The following is a 26,678-nucleotide window of genomic DNA, read 5'->3' as shown; positions in this document are numbered from 1 at the left end:
CGAAGGATGAAGTAGCAGAGTAACCTGGCGTCATCAGGAAGGCTTCCTGGAGGAGGCAAATACTGAACCAGAGAAGGATTGAATTATCTGTAGCAGGATGTTAAATTAGACTGTTCCTGTTTTCTTGGAGACTCAGACAAGGTTCAAGGCTGAGCATGAAAGGTGCCCAGTATCGCCACATTAAAAATAGGAACTAGATAGCCCCAGGCCCCCTCTATCCCTCCGCCAGCCCCTAAATTAGGAAGGTCTTGAGATTGCAGGAGAGAACACCCCTGAGCAGAGTTGTGCAGGGAGGAGTGCTGAGGCTTTTCCCTTCCTCCTGGGGAGGTGACCCCTCCACCCCCTCCACCCCCCCATCCTGACATCAACTCAAGACAATCTCCCTGGTGCTTCCCCGAGCCTGGAGCACTGGGGAGGGTATGACTTGGGTTCCCTCAAGCTGGGAGCACTGAGACTGTGCCTGACTCTGCAGGACCAGAGTTGACCTTGACCATAATCGAGTCAAGGTAATGTCATGGTCATGCTTCCAGAGTGAACACTGCACAAGGGAGCCAGACAGGAGCCATCTTGGAAGACCCCACCCCAGAGGACAGCCTGCAGGGTGCTGGTTATTGGTGCTCTGCAGGAAGCACACTCACACAGCACAGAGGCCACCATAGGGCCACAGGCAAAAGAACCACCTCTGCAGGTGGGTGGTGCTCCAGTAAGAATAAAAGAAGTCGTACCCAAAAGTGCGCCCTCTCCCCACCCCCGCCAAATAAAGCTGTTTGGGTCCAACAGAGTAGATGTAAAGGAAAGAAGTGGGAGAAAAAGAAATCTGTTTGCTGTTGCTATCCCACTGAGTTCAGCCTGTTTAACAAACCTGCTACATACACATCTAGCATTTCGTGGGATCTAGAATGAGAAGAGAGCCGTGCTGGGTGCCAGAGGAGGCCTGGGTTGGCTATCCCTGCTGTCTGGGTGCGCTGGGAGGGCTTCCGGGAAGAGGTGGCACAGAGTACGGGTGGAGATATTCCATAGGAGAAGAGAAAGGTCTGAAGATGCTTGTGCATGGTCACGTCCTTCTCGCTCACACCCCTGCCCTCGGGACAGTTCGGCTCAGTAAACGTCGGAGGGGCCCCTGCCATATGCCCAGCCTGGCAATGAGATGAGGAGGAGGTAGGCTCTGCCTTAGCATGGATCCTAGGGAAGGACAGCCTGGCACAGGGCCCCAGCTGACCAGCAGGGAGTGTGCAACATGAGTGAAAAGCACACGTTATAGTTTAAGCCTCTGAGATTTGGGGCCATCATCGTAGCATAACCCACCTATCCAGGCCGATGAGACCATAATTTCTTTTAAAGTGGCCCAAATAGAAAATGGACCCTGAGAGAATCTTCTCTGAGCCATGTGACCCTTCTTTTGTTGGAGCCCCCTTTGCCCTGGAAATGCCAGCTCTGGGTTCTAGTTCCATCCCTACCCTACCGCTCTGTGCCTTAGTCCCACTGTCGTCAAAGGGGTTGGCCGTCCCCAGAACTTCTGTGAGAGTTTAGCACAGTGGGAATGGGGCAGTCTTCAGGGACCTGGGAGTTAGGAGACAGCCGGCGGGCATCCTGTATTCATTGGCTTCCCAGCTTTGGGCCCTGGGGATCACAGTGAAGGGCAAAACCAGAGTCAGGTGCAGGACCAAACCCAGGACAGTCCTGGGGGAGGCCCCAGGGGGCACATGGTGGTCCTTGCTGCTGGTGCACCTGGGGCCAGTGGTCCCACACTGCCCAACAGGGGTGGAGGTGGCAGCCTGGAAGCCAAGTATCCCTGCTTGGTTAATCTAAAAATAAATAGAAAGGCAACAAAAATCTATGTTTCAATTACTGCACACAAGCTGTTCAAACAGCCAGCTCTGCACTAGAGATGTGAACTTGTCAACAGAGGCCGCCTCGTTTGCATGCTTGGGTGGTGATAAAACACACAACCTTGCAACGGGCTGCCCTCTGGTCTGGGTGGTTCTTTGTTTTGTTTTGTTTTTTTAATTACATTAAATTAAAAACACGGACATAGAATAAAGATGGTGAAAATCTGAAGCAAGTACATCAAGATAGGGTAGCAGCTGCCAAAACAAGGGCCAAAGAGGCTGTGAGGTCTGAGACAAGCCTGGCCCTTGGTAGAGAGGTCAGCAGGATCGCAGCCAAAACAAGGGCTAGATGGTCAGGACCAGGGGCCCCCCACACTCCTCCCCTCCCCTGCTGATCCCGGGAGGCAGTCCCAGTGAGCAGCATGGGTTCTGGGTGCCTGTCCTCACCAGCCTTTGTGATCTCACACAGAGCCAGGCACGAGGAGGAGGGAGGTGGTCAGTATATCGGAAGCGGTTCGACAGGGAAAGGGCAGAACAACGTATAAACCCAAGGGCTTGCCTAGGGGGTTGCTTGGGAGGGAAAAGGAGGCACAGAATCCTGATTCCTAGAAGCAGGGATGATCGGCTACTTGGTGGTTTCCCAGGAAGATATTCTGGATAAGCAGAAGGTCCCCCGGGTCCCACCAGGGGTGGAGAAGAGGAAGCGGTGTGCTTGCCCGAGAAGGTTCCACAAGGCTGTCGGTCCCGTATGCGCTCTGGACAGGGATTGTAATGTCCCCAGCCCTCTGAGCAATCCCACAGTCATCAGACACTACTTACTCAGGGAAATAAAAGCGTGGTGGAGTCTCTACCAAGGAAGATAATATCCTGTCACAGGCAGTATGATCTGCCAGCCATGTGACGGCCGTCCCCTAATGTTTCCAAATAGACTTTTGAATAGACTCTTGTCTAGAAGAAAGCAAATTGCAAGAGCATTTTTGGCAGCCAAATAGAGAGAGTGCATCAGTCTTTCTTCTCTGCAACTCTTGCTGCTGGGTCTGGCTCCAGGCACCGAGTGGGATTTATTCATCTGCTCGGGTCACTGATGAACACCATTTGCTGTGAAGAGAGATCTCGTTGAATTAGTCAATTCTGCGAGATTTGGAATAATCAGGCATGCCTGAGAGGCAGCCTGCGAGACAGCAGAAGGCCCGCTTGGAGAAGGGAGGTGATGGCAAAGTCTAGCTCCCAGTGCTGCAGTCGTGTGTTTGCAGGGCCGTGGGAAAGCGGGCTCCAGATTTCAGTGATTCCGCTCCCCGTGGAGCCCCCAAGAACAAGGAGTCAGAGGAGCAAAGATGGCTCCTGGTAACGGTAACTGTGGCTAATCCCCCTCTAAACGATCAAACGGTGCCCGCCATAGCAGCCTCATCGATCCTGATGTTTACGAGCTCCTAATTTATACACGCCTCCCTTCCTCCCCCAGTTTATGCTGATATTATGTTGCCAACTGTCATTTCCAATATCTTTTTTATTTTTCATTATCACCATTATAATGATTTACAGGAGTAGCAATAGCACAAATGCCTAGTCAATTAGTCCCATGAGAAAAGTCTCTGAATCATGTGCGCCTCTTCGAAAAAAAAATCACTACATCAAAACCCACAGCCAGATTTCTCGAAGCAAAGTTGCACATGGGAAGGGAGGGAATTGAGAGGCTTGTTCTTTTAATATTGTTCATCTAAAACGGGCACTGGATACCACCTTCCCAAGGCAGAGAGATTGCTTTTTGCGTGAGCAATTGTGCCCAGAAAAGGAATCCGTGGCATTTTTCCTGAAACCTATCATCAGAGAAGCATTTTGAAACATTTGTCTTTTCAGGTCATGTATTAAGCCCTGTAATTATGGAATATGACTTTTCCCCAAAATACTTCTGCCCCCCAGCGCCTTCCGAGGACCATGGTGCAGTGGTGAGCGTTGCCGAGTGTCAGGAGGCCTGGGTGCTAGGGCCGACTCCGGTCCTGCTAAGAGGCGGATCTTAGGCTGGCATGTCTGGGGCCGTAACCGTCCGCCGCCCCCCCCTCCCCCAGGTATACTGTGCAAAAGGCAGATTCCTACTCAGTAGTGCTGGGACAGCGCCTGCGATTCTGCACCCCAACAAGCTTCTAGGGTGATGCTGCAGACTGCAGACCACGCTGTGGGTTAGGGGGCACACACCACTACCCCAGCCCCGGTCTTCTGTTTTCTTCTTCCTCACCTATGAAATGCGAGTGTCAGGTGCATCCCAGCCTGCACCACTGGGATGTCGTGAGAAGCAAATGACGTGGTGGCTTGCAAAGAACCTAGTGAAGGATAAGAGCGGCGAGCCTATAGGCCATATAGTTGTTGCTGTGACCGCTGCCGGACCTTTATGCCAGGGCCTCCTCCCTGCCCTCCCCTGAGGCCAGTCCACCCACTGGTCTAGGGGTCTGCTGGGTTGTATCTCCCCCAAAGCTTTGGATGGGCCAAGACCTGGGAAATAAAGCAGGTGCCCAGTCTTCCTTTAAAGATAAAGATGACACCCTAAAGCCTCCTGTTACAGAGATTGATGCCCCCCCTGGGGGGAGGAAGCAGAGGTCAGAGGTCTAATCTGAGTTGTCATATCCCTGACTCTTTCTCCCCTGCAGTGCTTGGTAGAGGCTGCTTGTGGGTCCAGACCTTGGAGCTGTAGCAGGTCTTGATGGAACCTGCCAGCAACTAAGCCAGAGGGCTGGGATGAGCCACTCCGGCCTGGCACCTGGGCTGGGTACTCTCCACCCTTGCCCTGCTGAGTGAGTGACTGATGGTGGTGGTGGGAGGGGAGGGTTCACACGAGGACCCTCATGGCTGGGCGAGGTAAGGTAGAAGGGAAAGGCCCTTCCAGAGCAGAGGGGAAGTGTGACGATGACTGTGTCCAGCCCACTGGGGCTCTGGTATTTTAAGAGAAAAAACTAACAATAAAATCACACCTCGGGTCACTCCTCCTACAGAGGACCAGGGAGAGGCTGCTGTTAGCCTGTGAATGTTCCAGAACTTCCTTAGCATCTGAGCAGATCCAAAGGATTTGAAACAGGGCTTGGACCCAGGCTGCCACCTTGGTGTGCACCCACTAGCCACACATTTCATATCCCCCTGGAGGTGCTGAACACCTGCACACCCCTGAGCAATACCTCTCTCCCTCAAGGGCAGCGCCAGGACCGGGGTGAGGAGGGTGAGGTAAACGTGAGGAGGCCTCACTTTCAGGGCTGAGCAAATGCGGGGTGGACCCTGACACGGTCCTTCTTGCATTTTTCACTCCCAGGCACCTCTCGCCTCACCTAGTCTCCACCCCGAGGTGTGTTCTGAGCTGGAAAGGACTTGCCACTTTGATCCAGGTGCCCACCCTGTGCCCAGACAGCCCCATGGAGGATTGGGGTGGGGGGGCACAGCCTTGCAGGAGCAGCAATCACGTGGGAGGCAGAACAGGCCAGCCCATCGCTGGGTCATAGGCCTGCCTCTGTGAGCTCCAAGAGGAGAGGGCTGGGCAGAGAGTGGCTCCTACAGCCTCAGCCAGAGGCAAGTCTTCTGAGTTAGTGGGGGCTCGGCAGGGCTGGGGGTCAGTGGGAGCTGAAGCAACCCCAGGAAACAGGGGCATGCCCGAGGCGCACCCCAGCTCCGGCCAGCATCGTGCCAAGTCGTGGCCAGGCCGGCTTCTCCAGAAGCACCTGGAGTTTTCCTTTGTGTTGCATTTGCCAAGATGCTCTTTTGGCTGCTATTTATTATTTTGCTTCAGAAGAAAAGCTAAAAGATGCAGAGAGGGAAAAGAAAATAAGAAAGATGGGCACGGCCTGTTCCAACCAACTTGGCAGCACGTCTCCCCCAAATGAGGCAATCATACATTTTCCAGTCGGGCTGCACAGGCCGTGGCTCATTCCTCAGCTCCCTGTCTGGAGGCAGTGCAGGCTCCCCTACCTTCTGTGGATTAATCACACCTTCAGGGCCCTCAGAGCCGGCGTCCTCTCCTGCACGTGCCTTCATGACATGAACGAGGAGAGGGTCATTAGCCACCTGGGCTCCTGGGTACGGCATGTGCACACAGGCATGTCAATATGTGTAGCCACGACCGGCCTCCAGAGCGCATCGCGGGTGTCCCCGGGCACAGAACGTCGTCGTCCTGATGTGTGTTCAGGTGTGCACGGTGTGCCTGTCCATGTGGCCAGCGCTGTGGGCTCCTAGACAGTGGCCCCCATGCCCCAGCCTGGCACAAATAACACTGACGACTATGGCACACACCACTCTGAATTATTTACTCATGAATTATTCATGTGGAGGCGAATCTCTGGGGCAGGGTTGCTGATCTGGGACCCAGCAAGTGTCCAGGAGACTGAATTACAGAAACACAGCCGAGGCACTGGGGCTGAGCCTGGGTGTCAGCTGAGTCCCCTCCTCCAGGCCATCCTCAGGCCCCAGTTGGCCCAGGCCTTCCATAAACCTGGGCCTGAGTCTGTCACGGCACCCTGAGCTATTGGGAGAAGGCGATCCGACAAGGCAGGCCCTAGGGTTCCTGATCCAAGATCCCCCTGGTCACAGGTATTCAGCTGAAGATGACCTTAGTCCCACCCAAGTCTGTTCTCTCCCAGAAGGCAGAGCACCCTACAGGGTCCCATCCACCTAGCATGGGGGTCTTGGGGAATCCATGGCTGTGTGTTTCAGACACTAGACCACACACAACTTCATAGTTGGCTGTCTCCTTTGTCCTCATCCTGGAAAACTGGCTCCTGTTGGCCTACCTTTGTCCACCCTATAACTTTAAGGGTCTGATCATTGCCCAGTGATAGGGTTCTTCGCCCCGTGCAGAGGGCTCACTGGAGTCAGGCTGGATTCTCTCGTGGTCCTGGGGGCAGTAGAGCTGTCCCTCCCTACTCTCCAGATGAACAACCTGAGGCAACCCTGAGTTTTCGGAACTAGTAAGGGGTAGTGCTGGGGTTCACACTCAGCCCTCTTGACCCCTGACGCGGCTCTCTTTCCACTGCCTGGGGCCCCAGGTCTAAGTCCTGGAGCGGTCACTGAGAGTTCTGGGCCTACAGAGCAGACAGGACAGTCTCAGCACCCAGACTCTGGCAGCCAGTGGAGTGTGGCTTCACCAGGCAGGCAGGGAGTGTGGGCCCCTTTGCAGAGAGGCTCTGAAACCCAACAACTCAACGACCAGGCTGAGCGGTGGCCAGAGAGGTGCCCGAACACCTGGGGCCTGGTTGGGTTTTGGGATCTGACTGGAGCAGGAACAGAAGAGGGTCCAGCTCTGTAGGGTTTCCAGAGCCTGAACTGGGCCTTAAACCAGGAACTTACTGGGGTGGAGCCCCTATTTCCTGGCAGGGAAGGATGCATAGGGTAGACTCCATAGCCCCAGACTATTTCTTATAGGACTCCAAAGTACCGACGAAAAAGATGTTCATTTCACATTACCTTTTCTATCATTCTAGAGGTAATCCAAGCATGTTTTAGAAAATGTAAAAACAAAATAAACAACACCTAACACTTTGGATCAAATTCTTCGACAGTTTCTTCTAAGCAGGAGACGGCTCCTTTTCAGAGGGTGTGCAAAACCGAAAAAAGGGAAGCTGTGGTTCGGAGTAGAGGCCGGGCATGATTCAGATCTGGGTATCAGGAGCGCAGAAAGGGGAGCGACTGGGAGCTCCGGGATCTAGAGACAGGTGGTGGGTGAAGGTTCGGGACTGGAGCTAGAAGTACACCCAACACTCAGAGGGATGTCTCTTGCCCAGACTCCCCTCCGTCCCTTGATGAAGGGCCCCATGCCAAGCTCTGCCGGCTCACCAGCAGCCTGCCAGGAAGAGGTGCTCACCCCGACAAGGAAGCACATCTGTGTGTTTTGTCTGTAATTACTTGACCAGTCTTGTCTGAGGCGCCCTGTCCATGTGGGGCCTCCTCCCGCCCCGACGAGCCCTTCCTGCGGCCTCCCCCCCACCACCCTGGGCGCACGTGTGGGCACATGGGACCTTTTGGACACGCTGGCTCCATGCCCAGCAGGAAATACTGAAGTTGCCACACCCCAGGTAAACTGTGCAACACATTTCTTTCATTCCGTTTGAAAGGGGGAATTAAATTGAGGAATGAAGGCGAACCCAAACCTGGCATTCAAAGAGTTGACCTTTGTTTTGAATACACTTGAAGAGGCTCAAACCAGACTGTGTGGCCTCCAGGCTGCCTGAGTCCCCTCTGGCTCCTCGCTAGCGTGGTACACAGCCTTGAAGAGATGAGCAGTGGGGCCAGGGGGCGGGGGGCAGGAGGTGCGGGCTGCTGGGACCATGGGTGCCGTGGAGCCACATTGTGCTGCAGCAGACTGTCCCTGAGGCAGTGAGCTGACAGGCTCTACGGCCGTGGGAGGCGTCCTTGGGGTTAAGGAGGCCCCGTTGACCTGCTTCCAAGCATGCTGTGCCCACCCGTGGGCACATCTCAACAAGTCTGCCCTTCTCATCTCCATCTTCACCAGCTGGAAGGAGATGATTTCCTTGACAATATGTGAAGTTGGGTTGTTTTGTGGGAATGTAAGTGCTGACTTAGGGTATCAGTCGGGCTAGGCCAGGCTTCAGTAACAAATAAGCTCGCAATCTCAGTGTCTTAACACGATGAAGATTTATGTCCCAATCGTGCCAAGTCCAACGCTGGTGGGGCAACCCTCTTGCACCTCCAAGGTTACCATGGCAGGTGAAGGGAGCTAAGGTTAATAGAAGATGCTCTTAAAGGGCCAGATCTGGGAATGTTCTCCATCTCCTCCCCACTCATTCTAGTTGCCTGAATTCAGATGTGTGATTTGATTCCCAACCTAAGCGCAAGGGAGGCAGCGGGGAGGTCTTCCTGGGTGGTTGGAGAGAGGTCACAGTGTGGTGAACTTTGTGGCATCATCTCTGCTATACTTAGGATCCAACCTAGGAAAACTGCCCTGAGGTGCTAATCATTAGGAAGAGCCTTGCAGGTGAATCTTGGGAAACAGGAGCCTAAGCTGTGGGGTCCGGCTAACCCTGGACATGCAGAGATTCTGTTCTCCTTCGGAGCCATCCTTGGAGGCTCCAGGTCTGACCTACCAGGAAGATAAGACATTTCCTTACCCTGGTACCTACATGGAATTTCCAGGTAGAAGACTCAAGTTTTTTGTGTCTGAGCTTCTCCCTTCACACAAACATGTTTGTCTCTTCTGGAAACATTCAGCAATTAAGAAGAAATAAACATTTGTTTATTCATTCAGCAAATGTGTACTGAATACCCTTCTATCCCGGACACTGTGTTAGGTGCTAAGGTCACAAAGACAATAAGCCAGGGACTGTTCTCAAGGTAGCAAATATACCACAGCCATTGATGCTGGGATGGGGTGCTGGGGGCCAGGTGTCCAGGGGGATAGATGGGAGACCCTCTTGCCTAATCCAGAGGAGGTGGGTCCATGCAGCCTCCTAGAAGAGTCAGTGCCTGAGCTGAGTCATAACAGACATGCAGGGCTTGGCCGTGGAAAGAGTGGGAATCCATTCCTGGCAAAGGAGCAACAGGGGCTTGAACCCCAAGCTGAGAGAGGGCACGACGCCTTCAGAAACTATAAGGTGTTTGGGATGGCCGGGCATTGCGTGAAGAGTGAATGGTGATGCTAGAATCCTCAGGTGTCTCCTGGGTCACACTGAGAATTCTGGACCTTATTCTGAAGGATAAGATTTAAAGCAGGAGAGTGAAGTATGGTGATCAGATTTGTGCTTTTAAAAAAAACCACAAGGTGGGGGGCACCTGAGGGGCGCAGTCGGTTAAGCATATAACTCTTTGTTTCGGCTCAGGTTATGATCTCAGGGTCGTGAGATCGAGCCCTACATCAGGCTCCACGCTCAGCACGGAGTCAGCTTTAGACTCTTTCTCCCTCTGCCTCTCCTCCCACCCCTGCCAGTGCACACTCTCTCTTTCTCTCTCTCTCAAATAAATAAATAAATCTTTAAAAAATAAAAAAGTCACAAGGGCTGTTGGGTAGAGAATGGGTAAAAAGGGCAAGACTGGAGCAGGGAGATGTGGAAATAATCTATGTGGGACACAATGAGTCGGGGTGGTGGATGTGCAGAGGGAGGGGGGCAGATTTGAGAAGCAGCTGGGGCGACAGAATCAAAGACCGCACTGTTGAATATATGAATGGAGATGGGAAAATGGGCTTGCAGGGCAGACAGGACTTCCTGTCTGCTAGAGGGGTTTCCTGGGAATGAGTGGGCAAAAGAACAATGAGTTAATTCTGGGACATCCGGTATTGAGGTACCTGTGGGGCAGCCAGTATTTCAGATGGTGGGTCAGGGGGTGTGGAGCTTGGGATGGACAGGGAGCTAGCATGTGGCCTTCAGGGCCATCAGGGAAAGAGGTGACAGCTGACGAGATTGTCCAAGGAGAGTGCATAGGGTGGGAAAAGAAGAGGAGGAAATAATGGATCCCTAAGGATGAGCTGAGAAAGAGTTGCTTGCCTAGGAGAACAAAACAAGGAGAGAGTGTGATGTCTCAGAAATCACAGAGAAGAAGTTTCGAGAAAGAGAGAGAGAGATCAACCATGCCAGATGTGAGAGAAGACAAGGCTTGAGTGTCCCATGGGATTTTACAAGCAGATCATTCGTGACCTTGGTGAGACCAACTCCCAAGGAGCAGCCAGAGCAAAAGCCCCATCAGAGCAAGTTGCAGCCTGGGCGGGAGGGAGAAAAGTGACGAGAGCTATTTAAACAACTCTCTCAAGAGAAGTCTGTGAGGGGGTGGCCAAAGGGGAATTCGTTTTTATTTTTTACTATGTAATATTGAATAGATGAAAAAATAATGTGGCATTGTGTAAGCCGTGAAGCATAGTGATAAAAGAAACAAGGAGCCCCCCATCCACTTTAAGAGGCCACGGTCAGCTCTGCTTCGGCGTGCTCCTTGCGCCTGGTGGCAGGAGCGGTGCCAAGGGAGGGGACAGTGACTGCCAGGACCCGCCAACCACACAAGTAGGACGAGGTAGCAGGTCACGAGGGTGAGGCCCAAGCTTGGCTCAGTGGTGCTAGAAGTCAACAACTAGATCTGGTGTGCAAAAACCAGAGTAGGATCAGGATTGATAGAAATTTTTAAAATAGGTGGCCTGTCCACCCACTAGCCAGTAATTCCAGAGCCTGCCGCCATGACAGCTGGATTTGCAGGCTAGGAAAATGAGCCAGGAGCTACCCCGGACCTCCAGGAGCTCACACCCCAGACAGGAAGTGGTGGAAGAGTGGAAAAGAGTCAAAGAAAACTGAGCCTGAGCAGTGGCCGGAGCTGAGGATGTGATGTGCAGGACAGACCCCTCTCCAACCTGCCCGCTGTGTCTGGGCTCTACCATCCCTCTCCCCTCTGCCTCTCCGGCCGAGTCGGCCTCTCCTGTATCTTTACGTCCTTCATGACCAAGGGTGACATCAGACCTAGGCTATGTAAGAAGCTGGGGGGAGTCTCTGTAATGCTGAGCAAATCCCAGTCCTCATGATGCAGGGGGCCCTCAGTATCCTGGTGTGTCTAGGTCTCCATGACAACTCTGAGGGCCTTACGTTCGGATACTCAGGAAAGTCGCATGGGAGATGTCTGGTTCACAGGGAGCATGGGGGTCTCTTGTGCCAGAGACTAAATCATAGGGTTATAAAGAACTTTTAACGTCCAGGGGCTTAAGATCTTCTCAGCCTGGAGTCCTACGTTGGGCTACAGTCTGAAGGTGAGAGATTCTGGCCGCCTTCTCCCTTCCTACGTCTCTGACTTCAGGGAAGTCACTTACTCTCAACCAGCAACTTGGTCCATAAACTGGGATGAGCAATGCCTGGCCAGCTCATGGGCTACTAGAAGGATACGATGAGGTTTACGTAAAAAGGCCTTGTCCACTAGGAAGGGAGGCTACAGATGTAGCTGTTCTCCCCATCATAGGGTTGAGGAGTTTCCAGGATCTTGTTTCCACAGTGGGGATGGTGGGATAAAATCCCAACCGCAGTCCCTACGAGCACATGCGCATCCTTCAGGGCAGCGTGGCACTGCAGAACAGAAAGCGTTACTCTTCAACGGACACTGGGTTCAAATCTTGTCTACTACACTTTTGCCACATGATCCCGGACAAACCATTTATCCCCCGCCGCCCCCACCCCCCAGTGACGTGGGGCTAATGATCCATGCATGCATCGTGGGCTTGCTGTGAATATGAGATCAGCTATCAGCTATTGAAAGCCCTTTTTTGCACCCAGAGAAGGTGCTTACTAGATGCCGACAGGCGTTGCTGCCCTCCTGGCCTCCTACCAGGGCTGCCGTTGGTCTAAATCGCCTCCTCTCCACTCTGTGCCAGCAGGTCCGGCCTCGGTTTCCCTGTGAGGAGCAACCACGGCCCAGCAAGATGTCCCGGCACCACAGCCGCTTCGAAAGAGATTACCGGGTGGGCTGGGACCGCCGCGAGTGGAGTGCCAACGGGACGCATGGGACCACCAGCATCTGCAGTGCCACGGCCGGGGCCGGTGGCGGCACGGCCAACAGCCTCAGTGCCCGGCCCGGCCTCCTGCCCCTGCCTGGGGTGCCCTCCCGGCTGCCCACGCCTGCCACGGCCCCGGCTCCCTGCACTACGGGCAGTGGCGAGGCCATCACCAGCCTCGTGGCCAGCTCGGCCTCCACCGTCACCACCAAGGTAAGCCTGGTGGCCTCTCTGAGCTGGAGCTGGGCGCCGGGGCCCCTCTTCCCCTGAAGGCCCGGGCCAGCTCCGCAGGCTCACAGCCTGGGCCCTGGCCACCCTGTTGCCCAGAGTACTGGCGTCCCTGGAGCTGGGCCGGCCAACCTTTGAAGGGTCACATGGTTTCATTTGCTGTCAAGTCTCTGTCTGCGACTACCTTGTAAGACAAGCCGGTCTGAAGCCGCCCGTCATCCTAGGCCACATTGATTAAATGCGTGTAGGGACGGCAAACTCCAAGTTGGCCATAAAGATTCCCTAAATAGGTGACTTTAGACCACACAAGTCCTCCTCGGGCGCCAGTGACTTGGGTTTGCAAGAAGATAGTGACCAGCAGTAAGGCATAAATGGTCATAAATCTACTACTTATTAACTACTCTGCTGAGGATTCTCCCCAGCCTCACCCAACTGCATGAATCAGTACTTTTGTCCCCCACCTGTCAGCTGGGGATACTGCGACACACCAAGTCTGTGAGAGCTGGTCCAAGGCTGGACCCTCCTTGGCGACGCAGGCCTTGGGCCCCAGCAGTCCGCTCCGGGGCAATCGCTCTTTTCCGGAGGCGGCTCCAGCCTTGGGTATGACAGCAGAAACCAGGCTGTGTTCCTAACAGAGAGACTGAAATGAAAAGGGTACAAAGGCTCTTAACTGGCTTCAGGCTGAGCTGGTCTCCCTCACGCCGCTCAGAGCTCCTCAGGGATGGGCCCACGCCGGGGGCAGGAAGCCCTGTTTATGACCATCCTGTTTCCTTGGCCGAGCAGGGGCTCTGCAGGCCACCTTTGCCTCTTTCAGCCATTCAGAGCGGCCTCCAGGAGCCCTCTCCAAGCCAGCGTGTGCATGTGCGTGTGCGTGCGCGCGTGCATCTGTGTGTGTGTGTGTCTAGTGTTTTCTTCCCTGCTTTCATAAAAGTTGTGGGAGAAGTTAAAGGCGGGGGAGGCCCGTGGAGGCCATTGTGAGGTGGCCGTGGTGCGAGAAAGCCACGCTCCAGGTGTGCTGAGCCTTTGTCTCCGTGATTTTCAAAACTCCCTTTCAGCCCTGCTTCCCATTAATAACTGAGCGCTGCCGGCCCAGAGCCCAGCGGAGGCCCGAGACAATGGAGCTATTGGAGGCCAGCTCGGAGCACGCTGACATCTTGCTGCAGTGCCTTATTGATTTTATTTTCCTGTTATGAAAACACCTCCCCACTGAGGTGGGGAGGGAAGGAATGTCGGATGGGGGAGAGGAGATGGAGGGTTATTTGGGCACGACGCCCCCAGACCAGCCGATTGCATTTCTCTCCTGGGCGCCGATGCAGTGACCTCTGCCTGGTGGAGCCAGCCGGCCACCCCGCCAGCTACATCTGGCAGCCGCTCAGGAAGGCCAGCTGTTGGCCATCTGGACAATGGCAGCTTCTGGAGCTGACCACTGGGGGCTCCAGGTCAGCAGAGAGAGAAACTGGACCTGGGAGCCCATTTGATGACTTCGGCCCTCTCTGGGTAGAGGCCTTTTTAGGGATGCTGTGGGGCTGCACCTGGGGCAGGGGTTTGGCCCTCCAGGCTGGGGTGCTGGATGACACTTGGCAGTGAGGACCCCTCACACAGGGCTGTCCTGCCCACACAGCTCCTGCTTTGCTCCCAAGCAGCTTGATATTCAGCGTCCCTCACTGGCAGGGCCCCAAACCATAGCACATGGGGGGAAAGGAGCCCAGCCTCTGATAGAAAACAGCATCCGGGGAGGACTGCCCTGGGGGGCTGGGAGGGGAGAGGGGGTGAAAGTTCATGCCTGTGGGACAGCCAGCTCCTTGGCACGTGTCCCCTCTGTAACCATCTCCAGCCCAGCTCCAGACCTGCAGGAGCTGGTCCAATCAAACAAAGATGCCTGCTTCCACCCTGGATTTTTCGAGGTGCTCAAGAGAATGGGGTGTGCAGGGGAGAAGGGGGAGAGTAGCCAGCAGCAGCTTCTGTCCAGGACACTGTCATTGAATTTGGGCCGTGGTGCCTCTCTGTCATCTGGCCAAGCGGCGGCGCCCCCACCTGACGCCTGTCCCCCAGCCTATTTGTCTAACCCCATGCCCGCACCACCTCAATTGAGAGGCAGGCCCAAACCAAGGTATCTGTGGTTTCCCTGGTCAACAAGCTGCATCTTTACCGAGTAGCCAAGGCCTAGCTCTGGCCCTCGGGGAACACACAGGTCAGGATATACCAGGTCTGTGACCTGAACAGTGTGACCAAATGACCTGAGAATGTCTCTCCCATTGAGGTTCTTGGCAGAGGCAGGTTAGTGTTGTGGATGAAGACGGACTATGGGGCCAGCCTGCCTGGGTTTGGCTTCTGCCCTATCTCTTGCTAGCTGAACAACCCTGGACAAGTTAACCTAACCTCTCTGGGCCTCTCTTCTGCAAAATGGGAATAGGTAATAGTACCTGCCTCCCAGAGTTGTTGTGAGCATTGTGTGAGTTCAAACATATATACAGTGCTCAGAACATAGCCGAGCCTGGCACATGGTGGTTGTCACCCCTGCCACGTTGTCACTGTCACCCAGGAGAAGCCTAGGGGACAAGGGCATGCCCCTTCGGAGAAGAAGGATCATTTCTAACCTCACCAAGAGAAAAAGGTAAGTCTTTCGATGAGAAAGAGGAGCTAGGCCTGGCCCAAGCAGGTGGGGGAAGCAAATTGTGTTTCTGAGTGGTTAGAGCTCACGTCTGTGACATGGAAGCATGACATGACCAAGGTGACATCATGGCAGCAAGGGGAGCCAGAGGGAAGGCATCCAGTGATGACCATGAGTCTGCATCACCTAGTGAGCCTGATGATGGAGTGAAGGGATTTTAAAGCTTTTTCAACCACCGGACCCCTTCCTCCCAGGAAAGTGCAGTGTGTATACAGGGCCGAGACCCCACTCTGGTGGGAGGGGGCTGAGGGAGGGGGCTGCATGGGAGCCAGGAACAGAGCCACGTGTCCCTGCTACTCTGGAGTGTGGCAAGGGGGGCTTGAACACACTGGCCTGCCGCCCTCGGTGAAGGGTCTGGTGCCACATGTGGACCAGTCCTGCCTGAGAACTCGGGCAAAGGTCCCCAAGGTGACTCTCAGGGACAAGTGTTAGTGCTGTCAGGCCTTAGCAACCCCCTGGGCTGGGCATGGAGCGGGGTGTCACAGCTCTCTGGGGGCTGGGGGCGACCACTGGCATCCTATGCCATCACCACCCATGCAGAGACAGCCCGCCCCTCTCCTGCCCCGAGTCCCATGAGCCTGGCCACCCGCTCACCCTCAGCACGGGGGCTGCTTCTGCCACGCCGTGGGGGACAGTCCCAGCTCCTCAGGGTAGGGAAGGCTGCCCAGGCTCCCTGAGGCTGGTAAGCGAGGTGATGACAATTCTTTCTGTCGCTGCTGCCTTAGGCCTGTTGATTTTTATGTTTCTTCATTTTTCTGTGGCCTGAGGATTTCTTGCTGGTCTTTGATGAAAGTCCAGTTGGACAAGCACAGATTCCTGGGCCACTGAGGCAGGGGAGGGTGTGACCAAATGCAACACATACACACACACACACACACACACATTCACTCATAAACACACTCACACGCACACTCACACACGCACCCACACACTCATACACACGCATGCATTCACTCATACATGCACACTCACATGCGCACCCACACACTCACATGCACACTCACACGCGCACCCACACACTCATACACACTCACGCATGCATTCACTCATACACACACACACGCACCCACACATTCACTCATACACACTCACACACGCACTCACACGTGCACCCACAGACTCATACACACGTATGCATTCACTCATACACACGCACACACGTGCACCCACACACTCATTCATACACACTCATGCACGCATTCACTCATACACACTCACACGCACACGCACACCCACACACTCACTCATACACACTCAGGCACACACTCACTCATACACACTCACACACACACTCACATGCGCACCCACACACTCACTCATACACACTCAGGCACACATTCACTCATACACACGCACACTCACACACACGCCCGCACACTCATGCTTGCATGCACAAACACACTCACACACACACAAGTCCCCAGAGCCTGAGAGAAGCAGAGGGACCGTGCCCTCCGGCCGCTCTGTTTTGCCAGTTAGAAGCTGAGGCCCAGAGGAAATGAGGCTTGCCGAGGGCCCCTGACGAGTGAGAAGCGGACCGCCTGGGCTGGCTCCTTTGCTCGCTGCAGGCTGCCTGGCACAGTGTGCTCTCCATGGTAACCGTTAGCACAGCATTGTGACCAGAACTTCTCCAGCCCTTCAACCACCTACCTGACAGCAAAGCCCAGTCTGCAAGAAAATGGGCAGATTTATCCCTTGGGTGAGGTGGGGAAATGTAGCCCAAAGGTTCTGCCGACTCTACACTGCAAAGCTAGTGAGAGCTTCAGGATGTCACATCAGACAGAACCGGGTTTGAATCCCACCTCTGCCTCTTAGGAGCTGACTGAGTCTCATTGTCTCTAAAATGGGAGTAAGAATAGCATCTTCCCTCGTGAAGAGGTCGTAGGGATTGGTTAAATTCGGATGTGTGGGAAAGCTTAGAACAGCACCTGCTACCCATAAAGCACTCAATAAAAGTTAATTTTAAAAGCTGCCTCAGAGATCCAGTCGGACCAAGTGTCCAGACCCACGGGGTGAAACCGGCCCCCTGGAGGTTGGCACTGGTGGGGGCCCTCCCCTAACTGGAGAGGCATGAGGATGCCGAGAGCTGGGACAGCCCCGCGCCCAGCCCACCATGGCCACTCTGGGCTGCAGGCCGTCAGGCCCCCGGCAGGAGGGTGGCCCCGATGAGCAGAAATGAAGCTCCGCAGTTGCCGCTGCATGAAATTTAAATTATTCTTGGCAAACCTGCCTGACAGATGAAACAGAAAAGGGACGGCTTCATAAAATGCAATTTTGTTCTTGAAAGAATGGACTTTGCAGAATCCTGGCTGATGTCTGTGAAATGTGTTGGGGGCTTTTTTCCTTGTGGTCAGGAGCACTCATGCTGAAACATTCCATCGTTCCTCGGAACTAAGCCCTCGAAAATTAATCTGGGCTTGGAAGAGAGAGACTTAGCCAGTATCGGGGGCCCGAGGAAAACTGAAAGGGGCCATGAAACCTGTAGGCTCCGCCCTCGGAGCACCAAACACCCTGATTTTTTTTTTTTACATTTATGAGCATTTGGGGCTTTCAGGGTGGATATTTGTCATTAGAGAGACAGCACCGGCCACAGCGTCTTTCCCCATACACTCTAGGTTCTCTGGAGAGATGCCCCCTTGGGGGGAGATGAGCTGGGATTTCCATGGGGAATTGTATGAATGACCTCGAGGCCCCGCCTGGCCGGACCCTTCCCCTTGTGTGGCTCCTCGGCATCCGTGAATGGATAAGGGATGCTCTTGCACAGTTACAGAAGGAGAAGCAGACCTCCCTTTCCTCTTTTTTTTTTTTTTTTTAAAGATTTTATTTATTTATTCAACAGAGAGAGAGAGACAGCGAGAGAGGGAACACAAGCAGGGGGAGTGGGAGAGGGAGAAGCAGGCTTCCCGCCGAGCAGGGAGCCCGATGCGGGGCTCGATCCCAGGACCCTGGGATCATGACCTGAGCCGAAGGCAGACACTTAACGACTGAGCCACCCAGGTGCCCCCTCCCTTTCCTCTTGTATTCACACTGAAAATCAAAGGCTGCTGAGTGGGCTCGGTTGGGAGAATCACTCAAGTCCCTTTTGTGGTGAATTTCCAGACTGTGCGTGATTTTATCGAGAAGACTGTTCTTGCTCCGTGAATGAGAATGTGTGATTTCCCCTGTGATAAATGATCAGGCACTGATCATGCGCCGTGAGACAGCTTTTGTGCATGTTCGTGCCGAGCTAATGGGTTTTGCCTGAACGTTGAGTTGCAGCCGCAGTTTGGATTCTATCTTCATTGACTTAAAACCCATCTGTCAGTCACGAAATGTGTACCATTGAAAAATGTCATGATTTCCAAAGTACCCATTTCAAAACCTACGGTGTAGGGAGGGCAGACCTGAGGGGCTTGAACTTTAAATTTGTGACCGAGGGGGCAGAAAGAGGGGAGAAGACTATGTATTCGTCCGCATTTGTAAGGGGTGAGCCACAGGCTAGATTCCAGAAGAAAGCTGCCAGGAGATCTCGTTGACTAGAGCCAGGTGTGTAGATAAGTTAGCTTTTGCTATGGAAAAATCATCTCAAAATGAAGTGGCTTACACCTTCACAGTTCTGTGAGTTGGCTGTCAGTTCTGGTCCAGGCTGGCTCCCTCATTGGTCTGTGGTCAGCTGCAGGTTGGCTGAGGCCGGCTGATCTAGAATGGCCTCGCTCACACATCTGTGCTTCACAGACTGCCAGCCAGTGTGTATCTGTCTCCTCCATGGGGCCTGCCATCCTCCACCCAGCTAGCTCAGGCTTGTTCACACGGTGCTCTCGGGCTTCCAAGAGCAGCAAGAGGGCGAGGCTCAAGGGCTTTTGTAACGTCTGCTTGAGGCACATTTGCTAAAATCCTACTGGCCAAAGAAGTCTCGTGGCCAAGCCAGATTCAAGGAGTAGGCAAAGAGACCCTGCTTCTTGATAGGAGGTACTACAGAGGGGCAGGCATTCAGGGATGGGAAGATTTGTGGTCATTTTTGCAACATACCGCGAGGCTTTCCAGCACATGTGCTTAAAGCCAAGGGTCACGACCTGCCTCTGGCCAAAAAGATAGGGTCGATCTGCTACCATCCTCTACATGGCCTTGTGTGGGAAATCAATATGGGACCCACATGACACACATACACCGGGGTTACACACCTCCGATCTACACCAAGAGCTGCCTGATGAGGTCTGAAGGAAGGTACCAAGCAAGGATTATGTTGCCAAAGAGAAGAAGGGGCAGTGGGCCCCCAGGGAACCCTGCAGGGTGCATTTACCTTAAGAACCCACTACTGGCAAGGACTTGGCCCTCACGTGATCCTGTCACTGCCCCCAGAGTCGGTGGGACTGGGACACTGCTCTTCCCAGGACATTCTCATAGACAGATGCTAATTTATGGCTCAGAATTTTAAAAATCCACCCCAAGGAGACCACCTTCATTGATTTTGGCCAGTGAATTTCTCCTTGTGAGAATCCGCATGGTAAGACGTTCTGACGAGCCTGAAATCAGGAAAGGGAGCCTGTTATGTGGTGCAGATATTCAGTAGCCGAAAATTGGACAGCCCAATGGCTCTTTCTCCCTAATAGGCTAAATCCCGTGCAATTTCCCAAAAAGCCTTTGGAAAGGCCTCTTCTTAAATTAAATTAGGTTTCCTGCAAACAGCATCATTCAAGATGAACATAAATCTATTTCTTATTCGCTTTTAATGGTTTTCCCTGTTTTACTTAATTACTCATGTTGCAATTAAACAATTTTTTTCATTGCGAAAGGACAGTATTTCAGCTACATTATGGGTTAAATAGGCTTTGGAGAACTAGCCTGCAAGTCTCATCACCATTTATAACATAGTTTTTTATGGGGAAAGTATGTTCCAAAATCGAAACAGCCAGATTACAAATGAACTTTCAGAACCCAATCCATTTGCTAACTGGAACTATCTGTAATGCTAAAAATAACTCGGGGGAATAAACACAAAAAGGAGAGCTGAATACCCCTCGGTATAATTCTTTCACCATCAGCATCTACAGATTTCGTTTAATTTCAGGGAGGAGAATTTCCTCCAAACCCAGGCTGACCCTGTCCCTGTTTTACTCACTTTCATGACACAGGCCGCCAAATTGGCCTGAGCCCTCCCAAAGCATAATGCCACCGAGAAGGGTCTCTGTGAAGTCCCTGCAGAGCTGAACGGATGTAACGCGGCAGATTATCCATCAGTTTCAGCATCCCATTGGCTGCCCTGCAGTGAAGGCTCTGGAGGACTCCGGGCTGCTCCGGCTTCAGGCTCCAGTAGCCGTGTTCATTTGCATCGTGAATTTGTCTCTGTAGAACCCATAGGCAAGAAACCTCATTTTCCTCTGCGCGTTCAACAGAGCATTCGCGTGTACTCGGAGGCTGTTGGCGCACACCTTTCCTGTTGACAGGGTGGGATCCCTGCTGTTCCAGCCGCCTCTCTCCTGCCTCTTGTTGGACCCTCTGGCACCATGAGGGGAGTCCTCGGGGCCGGGGATGGAGCTGAGTGCACACCGATAGCAGAAGGCCACTGGTCAGCACCTCCCTCCCTAGACTACATCCCTGGCTGCTGGCTGCCACAGTCCCCACACGGGGTCCTCGTTAGACCCGCTTCTGAAGCCAAGGCATTTTGGTTAAGCGTGCTAACCTCCACCCGTACCCCTACCCTCTGTGGTCCTTAGAGGCCACAAAGTCTTCCCCATAGGCCACACCTTGCGTTGTCAGCGAGCAAGCCTCCTTGCCCTTTCCAGACAGAGCTGGGGTGCGAGAGGGAGTCCCTCGCACCTGGAGGGTGAGGAATCAAAGCCCACAGGACTCCCCTTGGCTAAGAGGCTGGTGTTGAGGAGCTGGGGAGAGTTGGAAGGATCCCAATCACTCATCCTTTCGGAGTTGACTTCTTTATTTTAAAAACATGGATTTAAATGACTGAGAGGAGCTGGGGCAGAAGGACAGACTCATGAGCCCGGCTTCATCGATGGCTATCCCAAGCTGGTCTGCTTCCAGCTGGCTGTAAAATGTGGGCCAGGGACTTCCACACTGAAGGCTTCTCTCCCTCATCAAGAGTAGATTTACCCACCTCTCCCGGTACATTGGCCAGCCCTGGGCCCCAGCCCTGACTCGTCTGTGAGCCTCTCTGTGATTCTAGAACAGCCTTCAGGTTACCCTGGGGAAGCTCCTCTAGCAGCAGAGAAACCTTCTGAGCACAGGGTAGCCTTTTACCAGGTTAAAAGAAACCCACCTCAGCACTAGACTGGCCCTGAACATGATTTCAGATTCTTGATACTACTTAAAGAATTCCTTCATCAGGTTAGAAGCGGCCCTGAAGCTGGCGGGTTGGGTGTGGGGATAGGAATAGGAAGGTGGCCAAGACTGCAGATGAGTCAGGTAGCTCTCGCTGTGGGAGCACAGAAGCTGGGGAACCTCTCCAGGCCTGACAAAACAACCTTTGAGTTGGGGTGTTGCTGGCTGTCTACCTGATGTGCATTTTCTTCCCCTCTTCCCTCCTAACAGAATCTCAGTTCTGGTCAGGTATCCACCACCTCTCGTGCCTTAGGGAAATTGAACCCTAGCCCCTACTGGGATTATGATGGTTCTAAGCCAGGTGTTGGTGATCCCAATCCCCTTAGCCATTGTTGGTTTAAGAAGGGTCATGTGACCTAAGTATAGCCATGGAACAGGAGGGTAATGCTGTCTGGGACTTTGGGGAAAGGTTTTCTTCCCTCTGAGGAAGAGTCATAAGAAAAAGGCCATCTTTCTTCCTCTAAACTGTCATGTCTGGACATGCTGCCTTGAACCATCATGCTACAACCTGAGGATGAAGCCAACACATGAGGAATGGGGGGAAAAAAAAAAAACAAGAAAATTCCAGAAATATGGAACCAGAGCCCTAATGTGCATTCCTTCCTGCCTCTGGGCTTCTTGATATGTGAGCTAATACATTTCCTCATTGTATAAAAAAATAAACAAAACACAACTGTATCCGTTGTGTGGAATGCTCCCTAGTGACAGTGTGGGTGCCTTCATCCATCTCCCAGACCTTGCCTGGCACGTTGGTTTGCCAAAAACAGCTGCAGTGACCTTTGTAAGTACAGTCTACCTGTTACTGATTCATTTCAGCACTCACTGCTGTGTACAGGGATTCTGCTATCTTTTGCTTCCCTAAATGCCAACACCAGATCATAGATTACTACCGCCACACTCCTGTGTTTTCGTGGGACTGTGTTTCTGGCTGAGGGAAATCCACCAACACACTGGGTGCCCAAACCATGGGTCACTTGAGAGTTCACCCCTACCACCCATTTTAGCCACAACTCCCCAGATGTAAGTAGAATTCTCATGCCCCAGGGCCTTTGCACTTGCCCCTCACTCTTGCCCACCCAGAAAAAAACTCCTGTTCATCCAACAACTGACAGCCTACATGTTACTACCTCTGTGGTGGAGGAAAAAAAATGCTATTATTTCTCTTGTTCCCATAACACTTTTGTTTATGTTCCTATGTAATGCCTATAATATATGGTACTTACCCATCTATTCATTTGTATCTTTATTAGGCAGTGAACGCCATCGAAATAGCCTCCGTGTGATCCCAGCATATAGAGATTCTCAGTAAGTGTGTAAGGACAGAATGAATGAATTTATGCTTATAAATTTGTACTCATTTATTTAGCCCCTATTACTGGAGTCGAGAGGATGAATGCCTTTAACATAATCTCTACCTACGTGGCAGATCAGCCTTCAAACAATGAGTAATTTCTGTGGATGCCCATGATGAGGCTGATGAAGATGGGACCTGCGTGGGGAGCCAGAAGGAAGCCTTCACGGGCTTGCAGATGGGACCTGTGTCCCAACAATGAGGCCTGGATCGCAGTACGGATTTTACATACCAAGGCCTTAGCCCTAGGTCCTGCGCCCCTTCCCGTCTCTCCCAAAGTGTTTGGGTTCATGGGATCACAAACATTAGTATTTATTCAGCACTAGTACTTTCCTCTTCAACATTAGTATTTTCTTGGGACTTATTCCCATTTGCCTGCAATTCTTGGCAGCCTGTTGCATTTATTTGGTTATTTTATTTAAGGTGCTCGTGTAGGAATTATTTTGTTCCAGGCACTGTTCTAACCACTTTCCCAACATTAACTTTTAAAATCTTCATCATAGCCCTCTGAGGTACCTACTATTACCACCATTAGAGACGAGAAAAGCCGGGGGACTTGGCTGAGATCACTCAGCAGCCTGGGACTCGTCCCTGGGCAGCCTAGCTCCAGAGCTGGGCATGGAGCTCACTCAGTGAAATCTGTTGAATGAGCCACTGGCTGAACATCTTGCCATTAATTTCCCCGACACTCACAGCACCTCCTAAAGAGAGAGCTGCAGGCTCCCCACCGAAGCAGTTTTGTTCATCAGCGATTTGAAACCATCACGAAGGCTAGGACCAAAGCGCGTGTAGGATTTCGGGGTGCAGCCCCATTCCTCCTAGAGGGCCCAGCTGCAGTTCTGTTCCCTTTCTCTCTGGTCAGCTGACCCTCTTTCCTTAACATCCAAGCCATGTGTGCGGTACAGACTGTGCTCAGATGCAGGACGTGGGAGACCGTGGAGCCTTGAAGCCACAGCCTCTTTCTCGGGGTTTCTTGTTTTGGTCCACGACAGAGTCCATGGCTGGTGTCCACTTTAGTGGCTGCTTTCAGAATGCTTTGGCCGGTTTCATTCTGGAAGGGCATTCTAGGTCATCCCAACTGCCCACAGGCATGGCCTGGTGAGCTTGGGGCAATACCCGAGCTCAAGGGGGCAGCTCCGTCGTCTTGCTGGATTGACACCTGGGCTGGGGAGTAGAGATGCCGTAGCATCACGGGCTGGCCGCTCACGACGGACGCTGTCTTCTCTGTGAGCTCAGCACTGCTCGAGGGGAACAGAGAGAAGAACGAAAAGGCTACCGTTTGTCGCAGGTCTTGTTATGGTAAAAATGGCAAGTAGTATAGCATATATATTTTACAATGAAAAGTATTAAAAATAAATAAATGCCATGCCGTCAAAAGAGAGAGGAAACATCTGTGTAAATTCAGGGAAAGCTGAGGCACTGAGTGATTTCCCGTATGAAGAGAAATGGGGGTGCTGGTCAGGGTGGCCGGGCGTGAGGTCAAATGCACACTGACAGGGGCTTGATGGCAATGTGAGGGGGAGCTCCTGAGAATGGGCAGGGGGGCTGCCTGGGCGGTCGGGGGCTGGGTGTCACTGAGGGGTCCCCACCATAATGCACTGTTGGTGGTGCGAGTTGGTGGGCAAGTGTGCTCACTTTCCCTGCCATCCCCAAGAGCTGGGGCTGCGAGTAAAGCCTCAAATGTGCTGGGCTCACTAGCGGTTACCGGTCTCACCAGCAGGGAGGGTTCTCCAAGCCAGAGACGTGCGCCTCCCCAGCACAAGTGTGCGCTTTAACCCTGTGCACTCAGAAGCCGCGGGAGGAAGCAACTCAGGACTGCCAGCCAGCAGAGACCCTAGACATGTCCTTGGCCTTGCCACCACCGCCATCAGCATCACCGACGCTAATGTTTATTGAGTCCTCACTACAAGCCAGCCAGGGCTCTGAGAGTCTTTGCCCGTGTTAACCCCCTGCATCCCATGAGTGTATGAGGCAGGTGCCCTGCACATCCTCCTTATATGGCGCAGTGAGGTGATGCAGGGTCCAGGCTTACGCCGTCTGGCCCCACGCAGGACAGGGCGCTTGCCACCTCCTTACGATGCTGCTGTAGTGAGTGGGATCCTCACGACAAGAAGAAGGCAGAGAGGAGGAAGGATCTGAGCCACAGCAGCTCCCCACTGACTGAGCTCCAGGGCCTGCCACCCGTCTACCCGGCCGGGAGCAGAACAGACAGACTCACGCTGCCGTCACCTCCCATATCAGGAATATGCTGAGGGTGTGATTTTATTCCCCCATAATATTAGGCTGAGGAGAGGATATTGGGCAAAATATATTGTACCCATAATTCATTTTAATGGGAATTCAATGGTGGCAACTTGTCATCTGCTGGATTAGAAGGGAATATTGTGAATATTGTGTTATAAGGGCATTAAAAAGGCGTTATGAATTGGGTTCCATTGCACCACGTCGTGTTCCTTGTAAATAATTGAGAAAGAAACCGGTGCTGGGCATTCGGGATGATCCATTTTTGAGATCCCAGCAGTTCCCTCACCAGGCTGATGGGGCCCCATTGATCCAACAGCTCCCACGGCTATGGGGAAAGTCTGCACCTGGCAGGTCCGAATATTCTGTAAAAGGAGCATTATGCTTCCTAACAGACTCTTCCTCCCCGAAGAAATTAGTAACTGCCACATCCAGCACGAGAGTCTAGGTGTTTCTTGAAAACCTTTCCCAAGTCCAGATAGTCTGTGTCCCTTACCTCCCATCCCTGGAAGTCTGGCTTCCCAGCCAGGGCCCAGGTGGGCTCTGGGGGCATGACTGAGTCAGCAGCAACCTTCCTGCCACCACTCAAGCCCACCTCCGGTTCCCTCAGTGGCAAAGACTGGAGCACCAGTGCACCCACATTCAGACAGCTGGTCAAGCATCAGCAGCTTCGGTCCTAGTGGAACGAGCCCTGCTTGGCCAATACCCATCTCCAGTGGGCTTGTGGGTCCTGCACTGCCGCCTGAAGGATCCGTCACCTGCTGTGAAGCCATGCCTCCCCTGAGCTCAGACCCCTGGGGTCTCCATATGGTCCTATGAAAGATACACAGGGCTTCCTGGCTGGGGTCCGGTACTACTTTTGTTATCAAAGCCGAGAATTTGGCTCAGAACAGAAGAGTGGCTGCCCCCACCCACCCACCCAGGAAAATCTAAAAGGAGAGTAGGGGAGGAAGCTTCCAGGTCTTTGCCCCATGTGCGGATCTGGGCAGAGCCGGTCTACCCTTGTCCTGTGTCTCTGGCGTGGACTCTTGAGAAGGACCTCTCCCTGACCTTGTCCGGTCTAGGGACTCTGGCGGCTAAAGAAATTCTGTGACCTTTGCCAACTTTGTGGGCAGTTCTGAAGCAGCTGGTCATTGGTAAATGAGTAACTCCCCCTTGTAATTAGAGGTGTTGTTCCAGCATTTCAAATGTGACCTGTCAGACACCAGGGCAGGAGTGACTAGAGAGAAGGGGAGGGGCTGCAGCTGGAGGGGCAGTCGAGGCCAAAGGTTTGGTTGTTGTGCGGAGGGCAAAAACGGTCATGGGTTGGCCAACCCCATTAATCAAACCTAGTTGGGATACCTGTAAGTACTTACACATCTTGCCTGCACCGTAATGGGACTGGGAGCCCAGACTCCAGATTTGAGCTGCCAAGTTCAAAGCCCGACTCTTCTACTTTCTAGCTGTGTGGCCGTTAGCAAGTTACTTCCCCTCTCAGAGCCTGGTTTCCTCCTCTAGAAAATGGGATAATAATACCATCTATTAATTGGGTTGTGGGGGAGAGTAAATGAATTAATAATACAAAGCCTTCCAGCCATCTCTAGTGTCTAGTAGACACTATACGTG

The 26,678-nt window shown here is 53.0% G+C and overlaps 1 protein-coding gene across 5 annotated transcripts in view; it reads left to right on the top strand.

Moving 5' to 3' along the window:
* The window catches only part of KLHL29 (kelch like family member 29), a 302,753-nt gene that overhangs the window by 148,666 nt on the left and 127,409 nt on the right, over nt 1–26,678 (top strand). For 4 of the 5 annotated variants that reach the window (XM_081832169.1, XM_081832165.1, XM_081832166.1 and 1 more), the window contains one exon: nt 12,154–12,483. In XM_081832169.1, coding sequence (XP_081688295.1) covers nt 12,199–12,483 — 285 coding nt within the window. In that variant the 5' untranslated portion in view covers nt 12,154–12,198. Of the gene's footprint in view, nt 1–12,150; nt 12,484–26,678 lie in introns of all 5 variants that reach the window. The other variant, XM_081832167.1, reaches the window with a different exon arrangement.

This window comes from Leptonychotes weddellii, chromosome 10 (genome assembly GCF_054177405.1).
Source record: "Leptonychotes weddellii isolate Sample4059 chromosome 10, ASM5417740v2, whole genome shotgun sequence".
Classification (NCBI taxonomy): Eukaryota; Metazoa; Chordata; class Mammalia; order Carnivora; family Phocidae; genus Leptonychotes; species Leptonychotes weddellii.
The sequence above is the reverse complement of the archived record's forward strand: the minus strand, read 5'-3'. Positions and strand labels throughout refer to the sequence as shown.